This window comes from Dipteris shenzhenensis, chromosome 28 (assembly GCF_047967505.1).
Source record: "Dipteris shenzhenensis isolate YYH24624 ecotype China chromosome 28, Dip_SZ_1.0, whole genome shotgun sequence".
NCBI lineage: Eukaryota > Viridiplantae > Streptophyta > Polypodiopsida > Gleicheniales > Dipteridaceae > Dipteris > Dipteris shenzhenensis.
Genome location: NC_141623.1, coordinates 5,747,145 through 5,767,495, shown reverse-complemented (window position 1 = coordinate 5,767,495; position 20,351 = coordinate 5,747,145). Strand labels below are relative to the sequence as shown.

At 38.7% G+C, this 20,351-nt stretch overlaps 1 protein-coding gene across 1 annotated transcript in view; it reads right to left on the bottom strand.

Annotated features, from left to right (window-relative positions):
• Positions 1 to 6,232: 6,232 nt before the first annotated feature.
• The window catches only part of LOC147883087 (uncharacterized), a 72,777-nt gene continuing 58,658 nt past the window's right edge, over positions 6,233 to 20,351 (bottom strand). Inside the window, exons 10-11 of the mRNA XM_087399681.1 lie at positions 18,579 to 18,796; positions 6,233 to 6,925 (exon numbers count right to left, since the gene is read on the bottom strand). Of these exons, the coding sequence (XP_087255807.1) occupies positions 6,700 to 6,925; positions 18,579 to 18,796 (444 nt within the window). The 3' untranslated portion in view covers positions 6,233 to 6,699. The remainder of the gene's footprint in view (positions 6,926 to 18,578; positions 18,797 to 20,351) is intronic.

Here is a 20,351-nt window from a genome sequence, read left to right as displayed (position 1 = left end):
TATGCAATTGCATGTTTCAATTTTGGTGGGTGTCCAATGTTGCCTAGAGTGTATATTTCATTTTGATCATCTAAACACCTAGGGACTATGCAAATTGTTTAGTACCTAACAATTTTTTTGCCCTTTCATAGTCAATGGGGTCTTATTTGTGCATTTACCATGTCTATATACTTGAAAACTTGTGTGCTTGTGCTCATAATCTATGTATCTAGGTATGCCAATTTTATTCAATTGGAGGAGTTGGTAAACCCAAATCCTTGAATTCATTGTTGATGGATCAAAAGGCCCATAGAATCACTTTAGTTTGTTTGCCATTGATCATTGAAGTGGATTGGATACCATCTAACGTCTCAAATAATCTCATTTTGATTGATCATTTTGATTGAAGTGATATTAACTCTATAATGTCCTTGTCCTAAATATTTAAGTTCCCCTCGGTGGACCTGGGCATTGCCAGGCAAAACTAGGTTGCTCTTCTTGTTTTTTAATCCGTGGGATACTCCTATCAGACCATGCTTTTCTTCTTTTTTTCACTATCATAGCATGATAGGCTCCCAACATTATTTTTGTGTGTCTTTTGAGTTGATAGAGTCTTTACTTAAGGAATTGGAATTCTTGTAGTTAACTATAGGCAAAAACGGTAGAATGAACTCAAGGGGGAGCACCACTTCAAGGCCATACACAATTTAGAATGATGTAAATCCAATACCAACTTGAATGTGGTTCTATATGCCCATAAGACAATAATTGAACTTTTTTTGCCAATTTGAACATTGTGATCGTGAGGACATTGCACATCACTTTATTTGTGCACTTTACTTATCACCTAGCAATATTGTAGATATGTATGGCCATCATGGGGCGCCAACTCCCTTTAGTAAAAACACCTATGAGAATCTTGAGTATGAGATGAATTGAACAATATGCCATGAGTTAAATTTAGTCAAATTAGTATGATTTTGTTCTACACTAAAAGAGCTTCAAATATGTCTTTACACCTTGAAATTTGGGTAACACATGAAAAAGCTACATGAGCTTGAAAGGAGATCTATTTTTATATTTTAGTGTATTTTTTGTTTTAACCCCCCTCGTCCAAAAGACCCCTCGGGTCTCACATATTATAAAAAACATGTACACATCTTAAAATCTTTCATATTTTTTGAAGTATAAACGTTATGCTTTGTGGTAGGCAGGACTGGAGATTGTCATATTTTTCCCTTTAATATTTAAAACTTTTGTAGGATATCCATGCACATTATATATGGACCTTGTCCCCTAAACCCTAGATTTTGGACGAGGGTAGCAACATAAACATATTGAGTTGGTGCCCCAGGATGGCCATAAATCCCATAAAAAGTTCTCGGATCATCTTAATTAAATCATTGCCAAAATGTGTGCCTCTTCAAACACATTTTCTAAAGGACATCCACATTGGGTGATCACTTGCTCATAAATGTTTTTTGGTGCCTTGTGGCATCTATTCTTGTGTTAGTCTACCATCTTCCCATTTGGTGAAAATAAGATAATAATATATTTAGCTTGAGGGATTTTGTTAGTAAGACTTATCGGTTCGACATAGTCAATCCCCAGTCTCTTCTTTAAGCTAAGTTGCCATGACTTCCATTCATTCCTCAATACTCTTTTCATAACTCTTCCTTTGTGTGCATTTGATTTGATATTGCCCTCATTGTAGTCTAACTAATCATATGGGATTCCTTATAGTACTTAAGACCATTAATTTTTTTTAGTACTTTTGTCATGGCAAGATTTATGGCTAAGATTGTATTAGGCTAGTGGATAAAATGTATTAAATAGAAGGTAGGTTAGATAGGTATAATGGACAAGAGATATGGATCATATGTTTGGCTACTTGATATTTAATAGATGAAAACTCATGTGTTAGGTCCTAGTGGTAGGAATGGGAAGATGCATCAATGCATTTACATGGCCAACATCAAGTAAATATAAGTTAAGAGTAGAATAATGTGGATGCCAATGGGTGTCAATAGAGGGAGTTCCCTATTGAAATTAGATAAACCAATGACCAAAAGGTATGAGAGGGAGTTCCCTATTGGAATTAGATAAACTACTGACCTAAAGGTGTGAGAGGGTGTAACCATTAATGCATAAGATGAATGAAAGAATGTGTACATGCATATCAGGAATGTGCAATGTATGTGGAAACATCGATAGAAATAAGTACACTCCTTCCACCCTATACTTGGAGAGCCAATCTACCTTGATTATGCATCATCGTGCATATATGTGCATACTACATCATTGAAGAAGAGTTGTGTTCACAACAAGTGGTATAAAAAAGTAGAACATTTTTCCTTGTAAAAGATTCAAGATTGTGATATAGGCATGACGAGAGCAAGAAGAAGAAGAAACAAAAGAAGAATAAGGTGAAGGAGAAGGAGAAGGAGAAGAAATAAGGGGAAACCCTTCCTCTCTCTCATTGGCATAACGTTTTTTCTAATTGGTCCACCCACCTCCCCTTGTGTTGCAAATTTTGGCCCTCTATCACGTGCACCATCACATTTTATGTACTTCGTACTTCCTATTGCATGGTAGTCCCTTTGACAATCATACCCCCCCCATTTGGTCTCATAAAAATTTAAATTCCATAGCCTTTTAAGAATTCCCTCACCTCAGCCCTTTACCTTCCTTTCATGTTTTGCATTATGAATTGTTTCCATTGTTTTCCATCAGCCATGCATGATTTCATTAGTACACCCCCCCTTGGAATTAGTACCCTTGATCTCATAGCTCTGCCACACCCCTTTTTTGCAATCTCCTCCTAAGATATGTCACAAATAAGTACCTCCCCTTGTACATGCATGATTAATTAGCCCCTCTCTACTCTCTATGTGCTCTCTACTCTACATTGTGCAATTGCAAATCATGTGCACAAGAATCTTGTATCTGAAATACTTATCTCATTTGCCATGTGAGAGATCTTTGGAGGCCTCAAGTAATCTAGCAGACACACAAATAAACGAGAGCTTACCCAATGACCAAGCCAAGAACTCCAATAAATATCATTAAGCCAAAAACCACTTTCTATTTGACTGAGCTTCAAAAATCACCTTGTTGATTCCAAGATAATGGTATCCTAACAACATAAGGCATCTATTCTTCAAGTAAATCCTTGGCAAACAACCAAATCCTTCACAATATCAAAGTTACCCATGATACCATGGCTAGCCTCCAACTTCCTTGCTACCCATAACTTTAGACTGTCCTCACCAACATGTACAAAAGCCGTGATAGCCCCCTTCGAGTGCTATCAAGAAGCTTCCAAACAGTATGTTTCAAACTCAAAACCTTATGAATGATCATTCTAAAATTTATTAATAGAGCCTTATCGAACCGCGCACAACCCTGTGGGAAGACAATTTGCAAGTATTTGCGAACTGCAAAAGCATCTAGTGATTTTAACATACGGCACAAGTATAGCCCAACAGAATACAACTCCTCACATAGTCAGGTGATTTCTCAATTTTATTAAAATAGTCGAACCATGCCCAACCTACAAGAAGACAATTGCAAGTATTTGCAAACTGTACAAGCATCTACGCCAAGTATATCCCAATGGAATGCAATTCCTCACATAGTCGGGTGAAATGCAAGTGCAGCTACAAATGTGGATTGACTAGAAGGGGTTTTTCTTGGGTGGCATTTTGAACTTACTATCACCATTACTAAAGTTGTGGGAGTATTTACCTCCTGCCACACAATGGAGAGAGGCCAAAACCAAGGATTAAGAAGCACTTGAGCTCTCTAATGCATGCAACAACTCTCTCTTCTCAAAACCAACAATGATGTCTGATATTGAACCAAGTCTCTTAGGACCCGATATTGCCAAGCTAAAATGAAGCGAATAGAAACTTAGAGAGATGAATATGTTCTACATCTATGAGATGTAGGATGTAAAGTGCATAAATGAGAGAAATTAGGAGATTGATGAAAAATTTAACATCTAATGAAAATAATCACCAACATGAGCTATACAAGTACATTGGGACCCCATTGGGTATCGCAAGCCATGAGTAATAGCATATGAGATATATCAACGTTCTATTGTGTATATACTTATCCATTGCTCTTTTCTCCAATGGCAAAGTTTATTTGGGATCATCTTGATGTGACTTTTGGAATAAATATGAGATGGAAAGGTGTTTCTTAGAAGTCAATTCATTGACATGCGCATGGGTTCGAGTGAAAGTGTTGCCAATTTTTAAGCTACTTTAAGTTAGTTACGCATCAGTGCGATATTATCAAAGTTATTGTGGAGGCGACAACTGCACAAGCATTGCTCTTGGTGAGTGTCGTGAAGAATATGCGAGTGTTGTTCTAGGCCATGCTCATTGTGCGTGAGCAAACTTTGAACATGTTAACAACCACCTCATGAGAGAAAGAGAGATGGAATAAAATGCATGCAAGAACAAAAAGGAATGATAAGCAAGCCGTTGTGGTTAGTAAAATAAGCGATTTAAAGATTCTATAAGTGCCGTGCCAATAGGGCACAAATACGACAGTATTGTATAACTACACAATTTGAAAATATGCTTTCATTGGTCCTTAGAGATGCAAAATGAAAGCTGACACGGAATGTGAGGAAGGTCATCATCTAGCTCGTAAAGCAGAAGAATCTGCTATTGAATGCGCTAGCATTGTAGATGTAATACATGACAAAGAGGTTCGTGGCGAACTATGCAACTGACAGAGGATGACCAGCATATGAGCAGAAAGCTTTACACAAATGCTTAAGGTGTTAGTTTATGGAATGTGTGCTGTTATAAGCACAGTAGAAATATAACTTTTCATACCGCACTTTTTATGTCATAAGCGCAGTGGAAGGAGTTTTTCTTTGTAATGTAATTTTTGTTCTGCTCATGAAACAAAATAGTAGCTTCACGGAAACTCCAATGGCCAGTATGGGCTATTAGTGCTGGCGTAGCATGCGTATTCTGTGCGCTTTGGCTGATGGTTGCTGGGAATCTGTTAATCGAGTATCCATACTGAACAACCCTCAGATGGAGGGAGGATCGAAAAGATTCTTTCCCATCTTTGGATTAATCCTCTAGATGGTGAGAGGTTCATATGTTAAAAGTATTCTTTCCCATCTTTGGATTAATCCTCTAGATGGTGATTCCAATTTTGTTAAAATTAAGATTACCGTGAATGTTTGAAGGCACTTGCTCCAATGATGATCATGAAGATAAGCTCACATGCGGAAGCTGTTCATTTCATTAGTAACACCTGGCTCACGATAAAAGATGACCAAAAGCTTTTGATGCCATATGAACATTAATGACTGCAAACAAAACCTCAGGCTAAACTTTGTTAAGGGATGAGAGGCTGTTGTGCCTTCACTCACACACACCCCTCTGTCACTTGAAAGACCTCCAGCAACAAAATGATGCAATCCACAGCTGAGTTTCAATAACAACAAGCAACAGGTAACATCAGTCCGATCTTGCTGTTGAAAGGGGCCACGAGGACCAAAAGAATTCTGCGAAACAGAAGACTGCGAGTTCCAAACTACTCTGCCATGCAAGTATGAGCTCATATATGAAGTCAACTAGAAGCAGATGTGGCAGAAACCCACAATGAACTCACCCTTCCATGGTCCTGCATGCCTGTAGATCTTTCAACTAAATAAAATTCATGCAGCTAGCCTGGATCAATATAAAGCAAAATCAGACATTGCCTTAGCATACAGTTTTCTCTACAATGCGCTACTGCCACCTTTCCAAAAAGTCTTGCCCAGTTCATCAATTTACGTCTTCCAAGGGATAAAACTTGGAATAGAATCAGCTGCATACAAGTTGAAAGTAACCTAGAGGAGAAAGATGAGCGAAGAGCATAGCTTCAAAGGTATACAAAATAACATTTCTAGTAGTATACGCTTGTTTATATTTCAAGGACATTCCAGACCCAAATTAGGGCAGCACTTTCAGGTCCTCACAATGTCCACCTAGCAAAAGTTTGTTTCGTAGCACAGCAAAACACAAATCTGGAGGACGATACAAATTCCAGCAGGCGTGGACAATTTGAAAATTGGAAGTTTTGATCGCTAACAGGTGACTCTTATGTTGATACCACCTTTAACTTGCAGAAGAGACATTTGGGTCAATGCTATTGTAGCATTTTGCAAAATGCTTACAAAATTCATCACTGTTTCATTATATACAAAATTTCCGTAAGTTTCAAGTCTTTGCGAATTCAGAACAGTTTTCTGTCAAAGCCACCTTTACTACTTTTAGTCAATGGTACTGAAGTAGTTTGAAACAGCATACCATATGCTTGTGGAATTTACCACTTTCACAAATCCAAAACTTTGGAGGCATCAGATCCTTATGTACCACCTGGAATCTTGTTCAGTTTTGCTTATATAGAAGAGGACTCGATAAGTGTTTATGAGCATTAACTCGAGTATTTAGTCCACTTGTTTTGCTCACGTGTCCACACATGATCAACCTCAAATATCACTAGACCATACTGTATGCGTACTACTCTGACAAGCACATACATTGACAATTTATCCACCGTGAATTGAAGCAGCACTTTCGTCACTTCGATTTACAAAGTGCAGGAATGCAAACCAATATGTTTATGAGACGTTTTGAATAGCGATTCAGTGAAAGACACAATTCATCTCATGCTTAGCAAATTCAAAAAGAAATCTTGTTTTCAAATCCGTGTATGCTGTGTTGCATGGGCTGATTTTGGTCTCAATGTTGAGGAATTAATTTGCATAGGCGTTTGTGAATCATAAGAAAAATAAGGGCTTGCTTTGTCAAACTCCTTGAAATATTGGTGAATCTGAGTTTCTGCTCGAGTCCTATCCAATGGATCATAGTAGTCATAAGTTGTGCGTTCTGGTAGATCAAGCTCCAACTGCAATACATTATCATCCCTGTATATATATACAGAAGCAAATGCATTAAAAAGGGAATGAAACTACAAATTTCTCTTGTCAGAGGTACAAATAATTTAAAGGATCCCAGACCCTAGAAATTTGCATAAAATCTTCTGAAAACAGTTTTCCTGTTTGAGTTTAAAGATGAACGAATGACCGTTTTACACTCTCAATTGTGACATTTTGTAACAAAATCTCATACTCAATTGTCTCTGAGTGGAGACAGCTTTGAAAAAACACACGCACACACAAACACACACACAAAATCGTGTTGCCTGCTGAAGTATGAGAGCTTTATTGATGGCAGATATTGGTGAACACTGAAATGGCGTTCCGAAAATGGGATCACCCGAAAGCAAGAGCAGAACAGAACAGCAGCAGGCATGTTGGTATCTTCAGCTCCATAACTGGTTTTTTACACTTGACTTTAAATGACTTCTTAACCCTAGCACCAAAAAGCTCACAATAGAAAGGAATTATGACTCACACTTTCGAGCGAAAGCCTTCCCAATCATTGGTTTTGTCATCCCTTCCTCAGCTTACAGAAGTAGGTGAGTCCAAGAAAATACTCATAGAGATATCACCATTTTTATAACTCATAATAACATGTTAATAAGGTAATCAAGTGTACGGCTAGGATGAATCATCAGCCCTAAGTCCAGAAGGGCATAGTACAAAACCAGAACTTTGGACCTCATACTCACGCTCTCCCTTCTGTTGCAGAAATAAAAGTACCTAGCTCTATTGTTTTAAAAAGAGACTGCCCTACCAGAGATTCGCGGCATCATCCCAGCATATGTCTGAATGAATGCAGGAGCATGCCCAAAGTCTTCTCTACAAGCAAAACAAATAGTGCAATTTTAATTTCATGACAGTGATCCATAAGGACAAAGACTGTGAACTCCATCGTCCATCGTAGGGACTAGTTACTTTGACCGTAGTTATGCTGAAACACGTTTCAAAGGCTATTTTGCCAAAAACTTCTGGACAGAAACAGTGTTTCTGTCCAGAAACGTTTTTTCCCCAGTGACCCTTCTGAAACGTTTCAGAAGGGGCCTGAAACGAGTATGTACTATGCACTACCTTTAAGGTACAAGTAGGCTGTAGGATGTTACCTATAGCATTCTAAATGTGTGTGCGCTCATTGTGCTAAATGTAATCTCAAAAGCCCCTTTTCTTTTCCCCTTGCTGATATGACGTTTCCCTATTTCAGCCCTCCGAGAAATCCCGAAACTTTTCCATTTTCCCATTTCCCCGTTTCCGTTTCCCCTAACTATGACTTTGACATCGGTGTATGCCCTAGTACAAACATATGCTCTCACACATCTACATGAGCATCCATTTATATCTGCGTCTTTGTGATGTGTTTTTGTCAGCATTACCGATGAAACAAAGGACGCTTTGGATATACTATTATTGGCTCTTTGCTTTTTTGAATTACAATTATAAATACTCTAGATGCGAAGCAAGAGCCACCATCTAGGAAGGGCAAATTGGACCCCAAGCAATGTCGCTCACTCTTTCTCTTCTCTCCCCCACTTGTTATGGTTTTGATAAATCATGAATTTGTGATCATGTTTAAATTTAATTTTCGTAACAATGGTATCAGAGCTTAGCTATGCTCTAGCCTGACTGTGGGAGGCAAGCAACATGATTTTCTCCAATCTGATAACACAGTCGTTTTGAGGATGTTCTTCTTGATCGTTTCGACTACTTGATCGCTAGGTTTTGAGTTCATATGCAAAAGTTATCAAAGATGCTTTGAAAATCGATGCTACAATTGCGATTGACAAAAACGGCCCACGTGAGCTTATTCAAAGGGTATACATTGGTTCTTTTGAGTGGTTGGATCACTATATTCCGACCTGCGGTAAGAAATTTATGGTTGTTTCTTTTCACTGCTTACTATCAACAAATTGGTAGAAGCAGTTTTGTATAGGAAGATGAACATCCACGACCAGAGATGACTTAATCTTAAGGCATGAGGACAGAAAAGATTCATATTCTTATAGATTGAATGATATTTGAAGTAATAGTAGCATCATGTGATTTCAAGAATAGAAGTCGTATGAAAATCACAACAAGGATGTCGCTCTCTTAAGCGAAAGACCACAGCCATTTAATTATGAAGAAAGCAATAGAACTAAATCAAGAATCGAGAGTTGCAAATGAAACAAGGACAAATAGATGCATTATATGCATGTTATTGCTTTGACAATAATCGGCAATTTCCAATGTTAGCTTAGTAGACACAATCAAGCATACAAGCCTTGTGACGAGACGAGCAAGGCATCTCTAGATAAATCTTTTATTCTTCTTCTTTCTTTTTACTTAATTGTTTTTCTTAAGTTGCATATGATGAGGTCACTATGAAAGAGAGGCTCTGCAAGGAATCTCTTTTGAACCACAAAGTTATCAAACCGACGATTGAACGGGAAGCAAAAGAAAGTTGATTGGGGCTAAACCAAGCAAGCAAAGATTTGAACGAACAAAGGAGATATGTATGTACATTCATATTTTTATTTTTCCATATTTTCATTTTTCTTACTCTCATAGAAGTACTCATATAGAGACAAGAAAGAATGGTATGGCGATGGAAGGGAATAATTAAATCTGAAGAACAGTGATAGATCATATTAAAATATCATGAAAATGAGAATAAATATGATAGCCTATATAGGATCTAGGATAATCTAGGTGAGCTAAGAGTTTTTTATGATTAAATAAGCATGATTATGTGCATTGATAAGGATGAGAAGATGTATATCATGTGGTATGTATGAATAAGACATACAATTACTTAGAACGCTTGTATCGTCATATAGCTTGCTTGCATGGATGCCAATCCTAGCTTAGTTGTCAATAATAAAATTATTATTATGTGATATATATGGTATGATTTGATAAAGTGTTATGCTAAAGTGAATTGAATTTGAGAAAATTAAAGAGAAGAAAAAGCATATGATATTTTTGCTAAGCAAAAGAAAAAGCATGATTGTTCGCTGGCAAGCTTTTTGCTCTGGTAATTTCTTTACAAAATTACTTTTATAGATAATGAAAAATAGATGGTATGTCAAATAATATCTTCTATGTATTTTCTAGCACAGCTGAAGAAAAGACATATTAGATCATTACTAGCTACCAAGTTCAATCATAAACTTTTAATGTTTGATTAGACAATGACGTACATATACCCTTCTGCTGATCACAGAATAATGTCACTTATTGCTACTCGCATCATAAGGAAAAAGAATTATGCTTTGTATTTGTTATTATTTCTCAATATCATATTGATATGGGACGGTACAGATATTGAGGAATATGACAATTATAATGCTTGGACCTGTACCAAAATAACATAAGCAATGCATGAATGTGATATAGTATACTCTCTTGCTACATGATAAGAATAAAAATTATCTTTCGTAAGTTTTGAATTGGCTATCGCTTGGTTAATGAGAGCTTAAGACCTCTTGATTATTATTTTTTACCATTACGATACTTGATGAATATCCAAGAGAGTACTCTTCACATCTCTACTCGTTGATTCGGAAAGTCAGATACACAGCTAAGGTCCAAGCAAGAGGGATGTTACAAAATTGTATTTCCAATATTTCTTGTTATGAAAATCATTTTATTTTAGTCAATTGTGACTATGGCAAAGTATTCCATAGGAGCTCACCAGATGCGGCGGGGATCCTAATGGATGCTTTATGGGGTTTAGTTGGGGACGCCTAGCTACCAGTGTTTTGCCAAGCTAGATCGTTAGTATTGTGGGTGATTTCATGTTAATACTTATGTCGCTAGTGTTACTAGTGTTATTGCAATTGGTCTCAAGGTGTGTATTTTGATGTCTGTATATCAAGCGTACGAGTGTGTTGGGATCAGTTGATGTGATGACTCATCAATTGATTATAATAACTAACACAATTGGCGGCTTGAGTACTGATGCTGAGTTGGATAATGAGGGACGGAGATGGTGAAGGGGTGATTTGGATTGATCGAAGTATCGACTGGTTGCTAAAGGCCATGGGCCATGTTGTAAAGTAATGCATATTAAGGCGTGGGCTAATTTATTTTATTAATTGTGGATGAGGGCATATTAAGCCTTGTGATATTTTAAGCTCGTGGAGCTATGTTGAGCAATCCCTCTAATTATGGACAAAGAATGCTTTTGGATGTACTATTATTAGCTCTTTGCTTTTTGGAATTACAATTATAAATACTCTAGATGGAAAGCAAGAGCCACCATCTAGGAGGGAAGATTGGACCTCATGCAGTATCGCTCTCTCTTTCTCTTCTCTCCCCCACTTATTCTTGGTTTCTATGGTTTTGATAAATCATGAATTTGTGATCATGTTCAATTTTCATTTTCGTAACTTCTAATATGACAGAGGACATATCTAGGTCAGTCCCGAACTCATCCTCTAAAAATAAAAGAAATATTGCAGACTTTGCAGTCTTAACATCATGACAATCACCTACAAGGATAAAGGCCATAATTTCCCGGACTAGCTTCTATGATATCCCAACCAACGTTGTTGGCGCCCGAGCATTGGTGGGTATAGACCCTAATATAAACATCTTATCTCATACATACACACACCATGAGCACCCATTTATACAAAATTCTTTATATTGGCATATCATAGAAGCTAGTCCCAAGAGCAAAGACTAGCTTCTATGATATCCCAACCAAGTTCATTGGCCCCCATTGGTGGGTATAGATCCTAATATAAACATCTTCCCTCGTACATATACACCTACCCATGAGGACCCATTTGTACAAAAGTCTTTATACTGAATTTCTTTCAGCACTGCAACGGTTAAGGGTAGATCCAAAGGAGGCGGCTGATAAAAAAAGTAGTTCACATGCTCCTCCTCCGAGCCACAACTGCATATGAAGACAAAGATTTCATTCTAGCCTCTCCCAAATAAGAATTTCCTTAAGCAAAAAAGCTTAGAAAAGATAGATAATAGGGCAATAGACCGCAACTAATTATGCTGATATCATAAACTTCACAGGGTGAAATTTGACATGTGTACTTATTCGAACACATACATCTAGATGAATCTAGGAACATGCGCAAACTCATTTACAAAAAACAATACAAACAGTGCAACCTCATGACAGTCACCCAAAAGGATACAAGCCATTTTACTCTATCACACATAGCAAAAATGACATCCCACCAACAGCATCCCAGTAACTATTTCCTGACATTTAATCTTCTTTGCCAGTTTTTCCACTCTTACAAAGTTCAAGAATTCAACCCTATTAGCATCCCCCCTCGTCTGAAATGAATTGAATGACATTCTAAGCAACTTTGCCAAACTCTATGATGCCTTTCCACCTTCAGAGTTGTCAATTGTCTTCAAAAAGCATGACTTTCCTCTGCAATATGCCAGAATGCCCGGTTACGAGTATCACACCATTCCATCACCATCAAGGACACATTGTGGCTCCTCCATTCCTCTCTGATGACACCCAAAGCCTGCTCTATGTTCTGTTTCTCCCCATCCAAAATCCTAGATTTCAGAGCTTCGTATGATGGACGAGTGTAAGACTGACCGAAAGCTGCAATTGCCTTGACAGTATCCATTTTAGAGCACTATCTCCACTATTAAAAAACCCCAGTGCATCATCCACTTCTACTTCCTACCAAGGTGCCATGTTGTAGACAAGATAGCATGTCTCTTGCTTCCTACAAGAAGGGTAGAAGATACGGAACCTCCAGTTGCAAAGATTAGCAAACTTGTGGAACCTGATCTCCCAAAGCTCAATGTAGTGAAATCATGAAGATGAAAAAGTACCTAAACGAGTACTTGCACTGAAATGATGTAGACTCTTTAACTTCTTGCTTGGAGTGTGGTGCATCCATCATCACTTCAATAGTAAGAGCACTGTCTCAGGCACCAAAAGGGCAACACAGATGCCTTTGCCTTGAATTCCCAACAAATGAGCTTGTACTCTAATGGAGCTACCCTTCTTGAGTTGCCCACAATAGCGGCATTTCCATTTGCGTGATCCTCCGGCAAGTTGCTCCTTGGTATTCTCCATATCAGCCTCCCAATGTGCATCGGCACGTGATGGGAGCCATCAGTCCAAAAACTATAATAGTAGAATCATTACTGTAACTAGTAGTTGTACAATCCTTCCACCAAGGGGACTACTTGCACTGTGCAATATGCAACTTGCATGAGATGCAACACCAAATTTGAAAAGCATATCTTGAAATCAATTGCCATCAATATGGATATTACTATGCACTTACCGTAGATGCTCCTTGCATCACTGACAAGTTGCGTTGGACGCCTATCTTTGCAGGACCCAAGAATTGCAAATAGGAACCAAGTAGCTATTGTAATCACCACGGTAGATTGCCTTGGACCATAGGATACTGTAGTCTGTAGATTGCAAAGTGATGACTAAGCGGGAAAATCCAGCTTGAGCATGCCAATGAGGGTGAATAGTGCAAATGTTAACAAATCTTGCCCATGCCTCAATTTCATCCTAGTCTTTTTAAGATTTTGTTGGCCATGCTTCTATTACATTGCAGATTGGATGCACACATACCTTTTTTTTTTGGGTGAAAATATTGTTGCTTTTATATTACAAGATGAGCATCCCAAAGTAGGATATGCAGGTACAGGAGTAAAATTCTGAATCGAGGAGATAATCTTATGCCAGACTGGACGATAATGCAATCCAAGACTATATTTTGCAGCAGCCTGAGGGAAAAAAAGAGGAGTCCCATCATCATGAACAATATCTGAAACCAAAAGGATCCCCTTTAGACTCAAAAAATAAGACCGTCGAGGCTCTTGCAAAGCCAACGGAGGGGAAAAGGCCCGAGACCAGTGTACACTTTCCTCAAGGAATTACCCTGTAAAGTATCCCGGCCATCCCATTCCAAATGTGAAAGAACATATTTCCAATCCATCAACTTATTGGAAACTAGAGGGCAACCTTTGATTTTCCCTTGAAGAGCACCAAAAAGGAAATCCCAGGGAGTGGGCTGCCAAAAACCAAAAGCAGAGGTAGTAATCTGAGAAAGCAAGTGACGTATCACGGCAACCCATGGTTGTGATCCTTGCAGAAATTGCAGCATCATGTTGCCCTTGTGAGCCAGAATGTGCACATGAAGGTTCAAAATATTGAGGCCTCCATGCATCTTAGGTGGACACAGATGCTGCATAGAAAGCAAATGCAAACTCTTCTTGCCATGTTTGGAGCGCCAAAAAGTCTCCATAACCATGGACATGAAAACTGTCAAATCCCCTTTTCTGAACATAATCAAAGGCAGATAAAACTGTATATATGCCATCAAAATAGATTGCCAATACGAAGCCTGACATGCAAGGGCCAAGTAGCAAGCTTCCAGTATTCCAGCTTCTTTTTTAAATTTTCAAGAACCCAATGAACTTGCTGACGACGCGTGATCATCCAACCAAGAGGGTAACCAAGATGACGGATCAACTAAGTAGGTTGGATAATATCACCCGGCCATAAAAGAGAATGCCAATCTTTAGAAAGCAGAATCAAGAGCTTGGACTTCTGAAAATTCACATGAAGACCAGCAACTAAACCATAAAGAGAAAGAGCATGCATCAAAGAAGAGAGATCCTATATATATATATATATATGGGATATATATGCATCCCCGATCCTTGAAATCACATCAATGTGTATGCACTACAAATCATATATGTCCATCTGCAAGTTTCTTTGGAAGGTATCTAAATAATATGGTATCATGGAATGTTAGAAAAAGTATTTAGGGAGTTCTTATAGCTAGTTCCTTAAGTTTATTTTACAGAATAAGGCCATTTACAAAACATACTAACTATTTTAGTAAGTTCATCTCAAAGTTCGATAAAAGGATATGAGTTTTGGCAAATCTTCCAACTCTAGGATTTTAGTCCCTTCTAATTCTTTTTGCCACAATTTCTGTCAATTCATTGACGCCTTCAAGTGACAGGAGACAATTCCACATCCTTCGAGCTGTGCAGCAAGACTGTTGTGCTCTTGGACAACAATATGAAGATAAAGCACAACCTAAAAAATCACCCGTTGCTCCTTTTGTAGTGTCTCATACGGGTAAGACCATTAGCACACACGAGGCTAAGGATGCCACTCATGTCACTAAGGGCATGAACATAGATGAGGTAGCCACAGATCTGCTAAATTGAGTAGCTCAACAGCTCAAGGGTGGGCTGAGCAGAGAAGGCCTTTAACGGCCTATGAAACATTCATAGGTGTTCCAAAAGGTACTAGAATGCGATGCAACCATTCCACACACATTCCACGGGTCTTCGCGGTACGGAACGCTGTTCCTCGGTAACAATTGCTGTCAACCTCATGTTTGACCAAACAGAATGTAATCAGACTATTGAAGTCTGTTGTACAAAACTAATTACTAATCTTTCCATCTCCCTCGACACGATGTGAAGAATTGTTGGCACACGATATTGTTTTGCCAATAGGAGCGGGCTGCAAATCAACAAATAAGTGTTTCTTGGAAGTACTGTCAAAATACCAAACTACAGCTGAAGTATCACTCACACCGAGTGAACTCACCTCAAGATTGGGATTATAACTGCATACCAAGAAAGGATCACTCACATAATTTGTTGAAACATTGTCCTTGTCATCATTTGAAGCATTAAAAATTCAGGCTGACATTCCGGCTTCCTTCTTCACTTTTTCCAATCTTTTTCTACATTCACTAATATAATGACCTAGCTTGTGACAATAACGACAGCTTCCCTTCTTTTGCCTAGATCATCATTTGCCTTGTTAGATGGCTGTCCTCAAAGCAACCTTAGACCGCGCACCACCTTTATCCTTGCCCTTACTCCTATCATGGACAGCAAGTACTTGATCGCTGCTATGGGAGGAGGAAGATTTGTACTTCCTTATTTGTTCCTCTTACAAAAACAAACCTACTAGCTCCTCAAATTGTAGAGGCTGTGCATTGGCCCTCAGAGACAAAGTGAGAGAAGTGTGGAAACTCATGTAGGACTTCCGCAATGATTGCAATGTCTTGGAGATCAAGTAATTTTCAGAAATAATCTCATCAATATCCAGGAGCTGCTATCTAAGATCCTGGACCTCAGTCAGACGCTCTAACATACTATCACCCTCACTTGCAAAACATTCCATGCATGCAAAGAGGTCCTGCAAGACCTGATGTGAGGAATAATAAACATTTTGATTGACAAAGAGATCAAGATAAGAGCCTAGGCATCACAAGCATCCCATCTCCTTTTATCAGAGGATTACCAGAATTCGAGCGAGGCGGCGGTTCGAGCGAATAATTTCATAAATTTTGATATTCTAGTGTGATGATTAATGTTCAAAAAGTATCATGCAATACTTAATTTTACGGTTGTTGTCCTACCCATGATATTGTGAGTAATCAATTGTCTTAATGTTTGACTATGTGTTTGCAAGGGTCAAGGAAGAAGGGGGGGTGGAAAAAAGGGTTCAAAGAATGTGTTTTTCTTGTGCAATTCCATTTTCAAGGAAAAAAATAATGGGAGGAGGAGCCTCCCAAGAGGCCGCGATATTGCAGCCTCTTGGGAGGGTCAAAGAAAGAGGGGTGAAAGAAAGGGTTCAAAATATGTGTATTTCTTATACAATTCCATTTTCAAGGAAAAAAATAATGGGAGGAGGAGCCTCCCAAGAGGCCGTGATATCGTGGCCTCTTGGGAGGCTCCTCCTACCAATTTTATTTGGGCCATAACTTGGTCAATCGGACTCCAAATATGGTCATGTTTGTAGTCACAATGATCGGAAACATATGAATGGAGCCTCCTGCCCAGGAGGCCGCGATATCGCGGCCTCTTGGGAGGCTCCTCCTACCAATTTTATTTGGGCCATAACTTGGTCAATCGGACTCCAAATATGGTCATGTTTGTAGTCACAATGATCGGAAAATGTCAAAATTCTAGAGCTTTAGACAGTTGTACTTATCTTTGTTTCATTAGAGCTAGACCTTATCAAACTCTATATTTTCTTATGACCATGAATTTTTCTCATATAGAGTTCGGATCCTTGGTTTCCTCCCTCCATCCTAGAGGTGTATACATGGTCATGTACATATGAAGTTGATCTATATTTAGTTAGCATGGTGATCAATAACTTATTAGCTCCACAGTTTAAACATTTTGTTCATATGATCATTTCATGTACAAAATGAATCAAATCATATGGGTAGCATAAAAATCAATGTGCTACAAATAGCGATTTGTAATGGGTTTTTATACGAGGAGTTTCTATATCATGGGTGGGACTATTGTTGTTTGTATGTAACTCCACAAAATAAAGAAACCCCTTCAATTGAGGTGTAGACATTGCAACATTTCCCCTTTTGTATCCATTGAATGATTGCTGACTTGCATGGATTTATTATTTATCAAATTATAGGTTTTCTCTTTGTATGTTGCTAAGAATTTTCCCTTTGGTATTCATTTTCATCTTTGTAAAAATAAGTAAAAACAATCTTTGATAGTGTCATGTAGATTCAACCATTTTTAGTAAAACATTATTGCTACTATAGGTTTATACAAAGTTCCTCACAAGCATTGATCAAACTCTGGGCTCGCTCGAACGCAGTCAGTCGATGTTTTGACTTACTCCTTTTATCAACTTTAGAAGCTACGAGGGCTGTAGGTGCACCCGCCACTACGCCCATGTTCTACCAAGGTGTAGCTGATGCAATAAGTGCATCATATGCGGGACGGTGTTCATCTCCATTCACAGACCCCATAGACCTTTGGCAACCAACAAATTCTTTATCATGAAACTCCACAAGGTGCCATCAAGCTTGTCCTCCTAGGACAAAGCTCCACCAAACAGGCTATCATTTTGAGCCGTTGCAAGAAAGACTACAAATAATTTGAATTGACCCCTACTACAGACTCATCCGATGCAAGAAAAGAGGTTGCTTGCAACTAAATAACCCAGCAAGAAGAACAGCCATAACTGTGAGACTGATCTGACGTACAGTACTATTTGCAAAAAACACTTGTTGCATATGGTCCCCGTAACCAACTGAGTGCTAATGCAATTCAAGAAAACTGTATTTGGTTCTGCTGGAAGTAACTAACCCCATGGCACGATGACCAACAAATAAAAAAGCAACTAACTAACAGAAATATGGCTCTCAGTGCACTAGACCGAGACTGTCAAGTTAGCGAAGGGTAGAGGTATCTCGAGCACACAATTTTCTGATTTTCAAGAAGTGACAGCAACAAAACGGAGGCAAAAAATGAGGTGTTCCAATCTTGAGCAGCAGCAATAGAACAGATTGCAGCCTCTTAAGGGAGCTTCCCTATGTCCTCCATGAGTAGATAAACACCATGAGAAGTTTACAGTATGTCTCTCAACTATTCTGCTTACCCCAAGAGAGCTTCCCTATGTGGAGCTTCCCTATGTCCTCCATGAGTAGATAAAGACCATGAGAAGCAATAAAGTCCAAATGATTGTGGGAAACTCTCTCATTACAAGAGCTCCCATACTCTGCAATTTGAGACATTGTCTGTCACGACCTACTTTATTATTACGTCCTAATGAGTATTAACTTTGTATGCACTCTTTTACATACTTATATCAATTGTATTCATTATTCAGAAAACGTCTTACAAAAATCTTGGATTTGTAGTGCCTTGAGCCAGGTAGTGTAAAGCTTGCTGACATGTCGGTCTACTTCGTCCCACCGCTGATGCCGGTCGCTGCAGTGGCCCATTGTTAAGCCCATTCGCAGAATAATGATGATTGCTTCTGAAAATCCAAGATTCACTGTCTTCATCCCAGTGCATACGCTGCATTATTTTTGCCACCTCTTCTGGTGGAATAAATCTCTGTTCCACAGCATGTACAAACACTATCAGGCAGAGCTGTAATTCATAACAGGAAGCTTATTATGGGATGGTTGCATATCTCGTATGTTTCTATTAATTGACAGAGAAAATCCTGGAAGATCCTACAATGAACTCTTTTATCAATTGGAGTTTCTTGGCCTTTACACGCTCTGCTGTATCCTTGGCAATCGCAAAGAACCCATCATACAAACATTGAAAACGTAACGTAGATGGCATGACATGTGCAAGTTCTCTAGCAAACAATTGGAATTTAAATTGTGTGTGTGAAATTAATAAGCATTCTCATGGCATGTTAGATGACTCTCAAAAGATATGCAGACAGACAATTATATCAACATTCACTCGCATGAGATCCATCTTCTGGAATTTTCAAAAGTGCATCTTTGTGACCGGATCTGTAACACGCATGCTGTTTGAATGAGCTGAGAAAGAGTTTCTAATTCAAGGACTAGAACAAAATAAAATATAATGCTCCACCTAAGATCAACACAGCAATAAGCCCTCTTACAATTTCTAGGCTTTTTGGTATCCTCCCACTGGTGTCAAGGCCATGATTGTATACTAAGCTATACATTGATTGTTCTCCCTTTTGCCTCGAAAATTTGAAGTGAAAGAAACACCTTGGCTGCACAAAAGTCAGGCTATGGTCCAAAAAAACATTTAAAAAAAACAACCCATTCCATGGTTGCAACAATGTGCATGCTTCATATTTGTGGATGTCGACTGACAAAATCCAACAAGATGTCTTGCCACTGGGGACTGTTGCGAGCATATCTTTGAACATAAGGGCCTCAGCAATCAGCATTAAAAACAAAACCAGTTTGTTTTTAATTAAACTTTGAGGTGGAATGAAAAGCTTCCCCAGTCTGTAAAGTTATTGTCATTGAAGAATATACAAAGCTGAATCTACAAATTGTGTCAATATTGTTTTCATGGAGATCATGAATCAGATGGATGCCACCACACAACTTCTCCAAAGGCCTCATCTATCTCATCCCCAAGGGGAACGATAGAACTCTCAAACAGCAATTGCATCTCATCAATTTGCTATAATAGCATACCATACAATCAACCAAGGCTGCATGCAATGCTAATGATCTTATCCACAACAGACGGACTATGTTCATGAGGGTTTTCCTATTTCTTCTGCCTTTTGGGCCACGGCGGGCCTATGAATTACTAAGAGGAGAGCGGTCAATAGTGCATCCCTGTTTTACCCGCATTGCCAGGCACATGAGGGGATTGTTGGTAAACTGAAAAGAAAGCACGGAGTGAACACAAACTCAGAAATCTTGCTTATGGAATGAAGAAAGGTGAGGTCCTTGGCTTCTATCCCACCTAACTGTGCTTATGGGCACCTAACTATGCCTCTAGCACACACACATAGAAACCAAGGTGTGCCTGAGGCATACACCTTGAGATATCCCAACAAAACCCCCCCTCAAGAGAATGCCTCAGGCTATGTCAAGGATACATCTAGCACAAGGTGTCACATGCCATCTCATGGTGGTCATGGATCTATCAATGGCTAGGA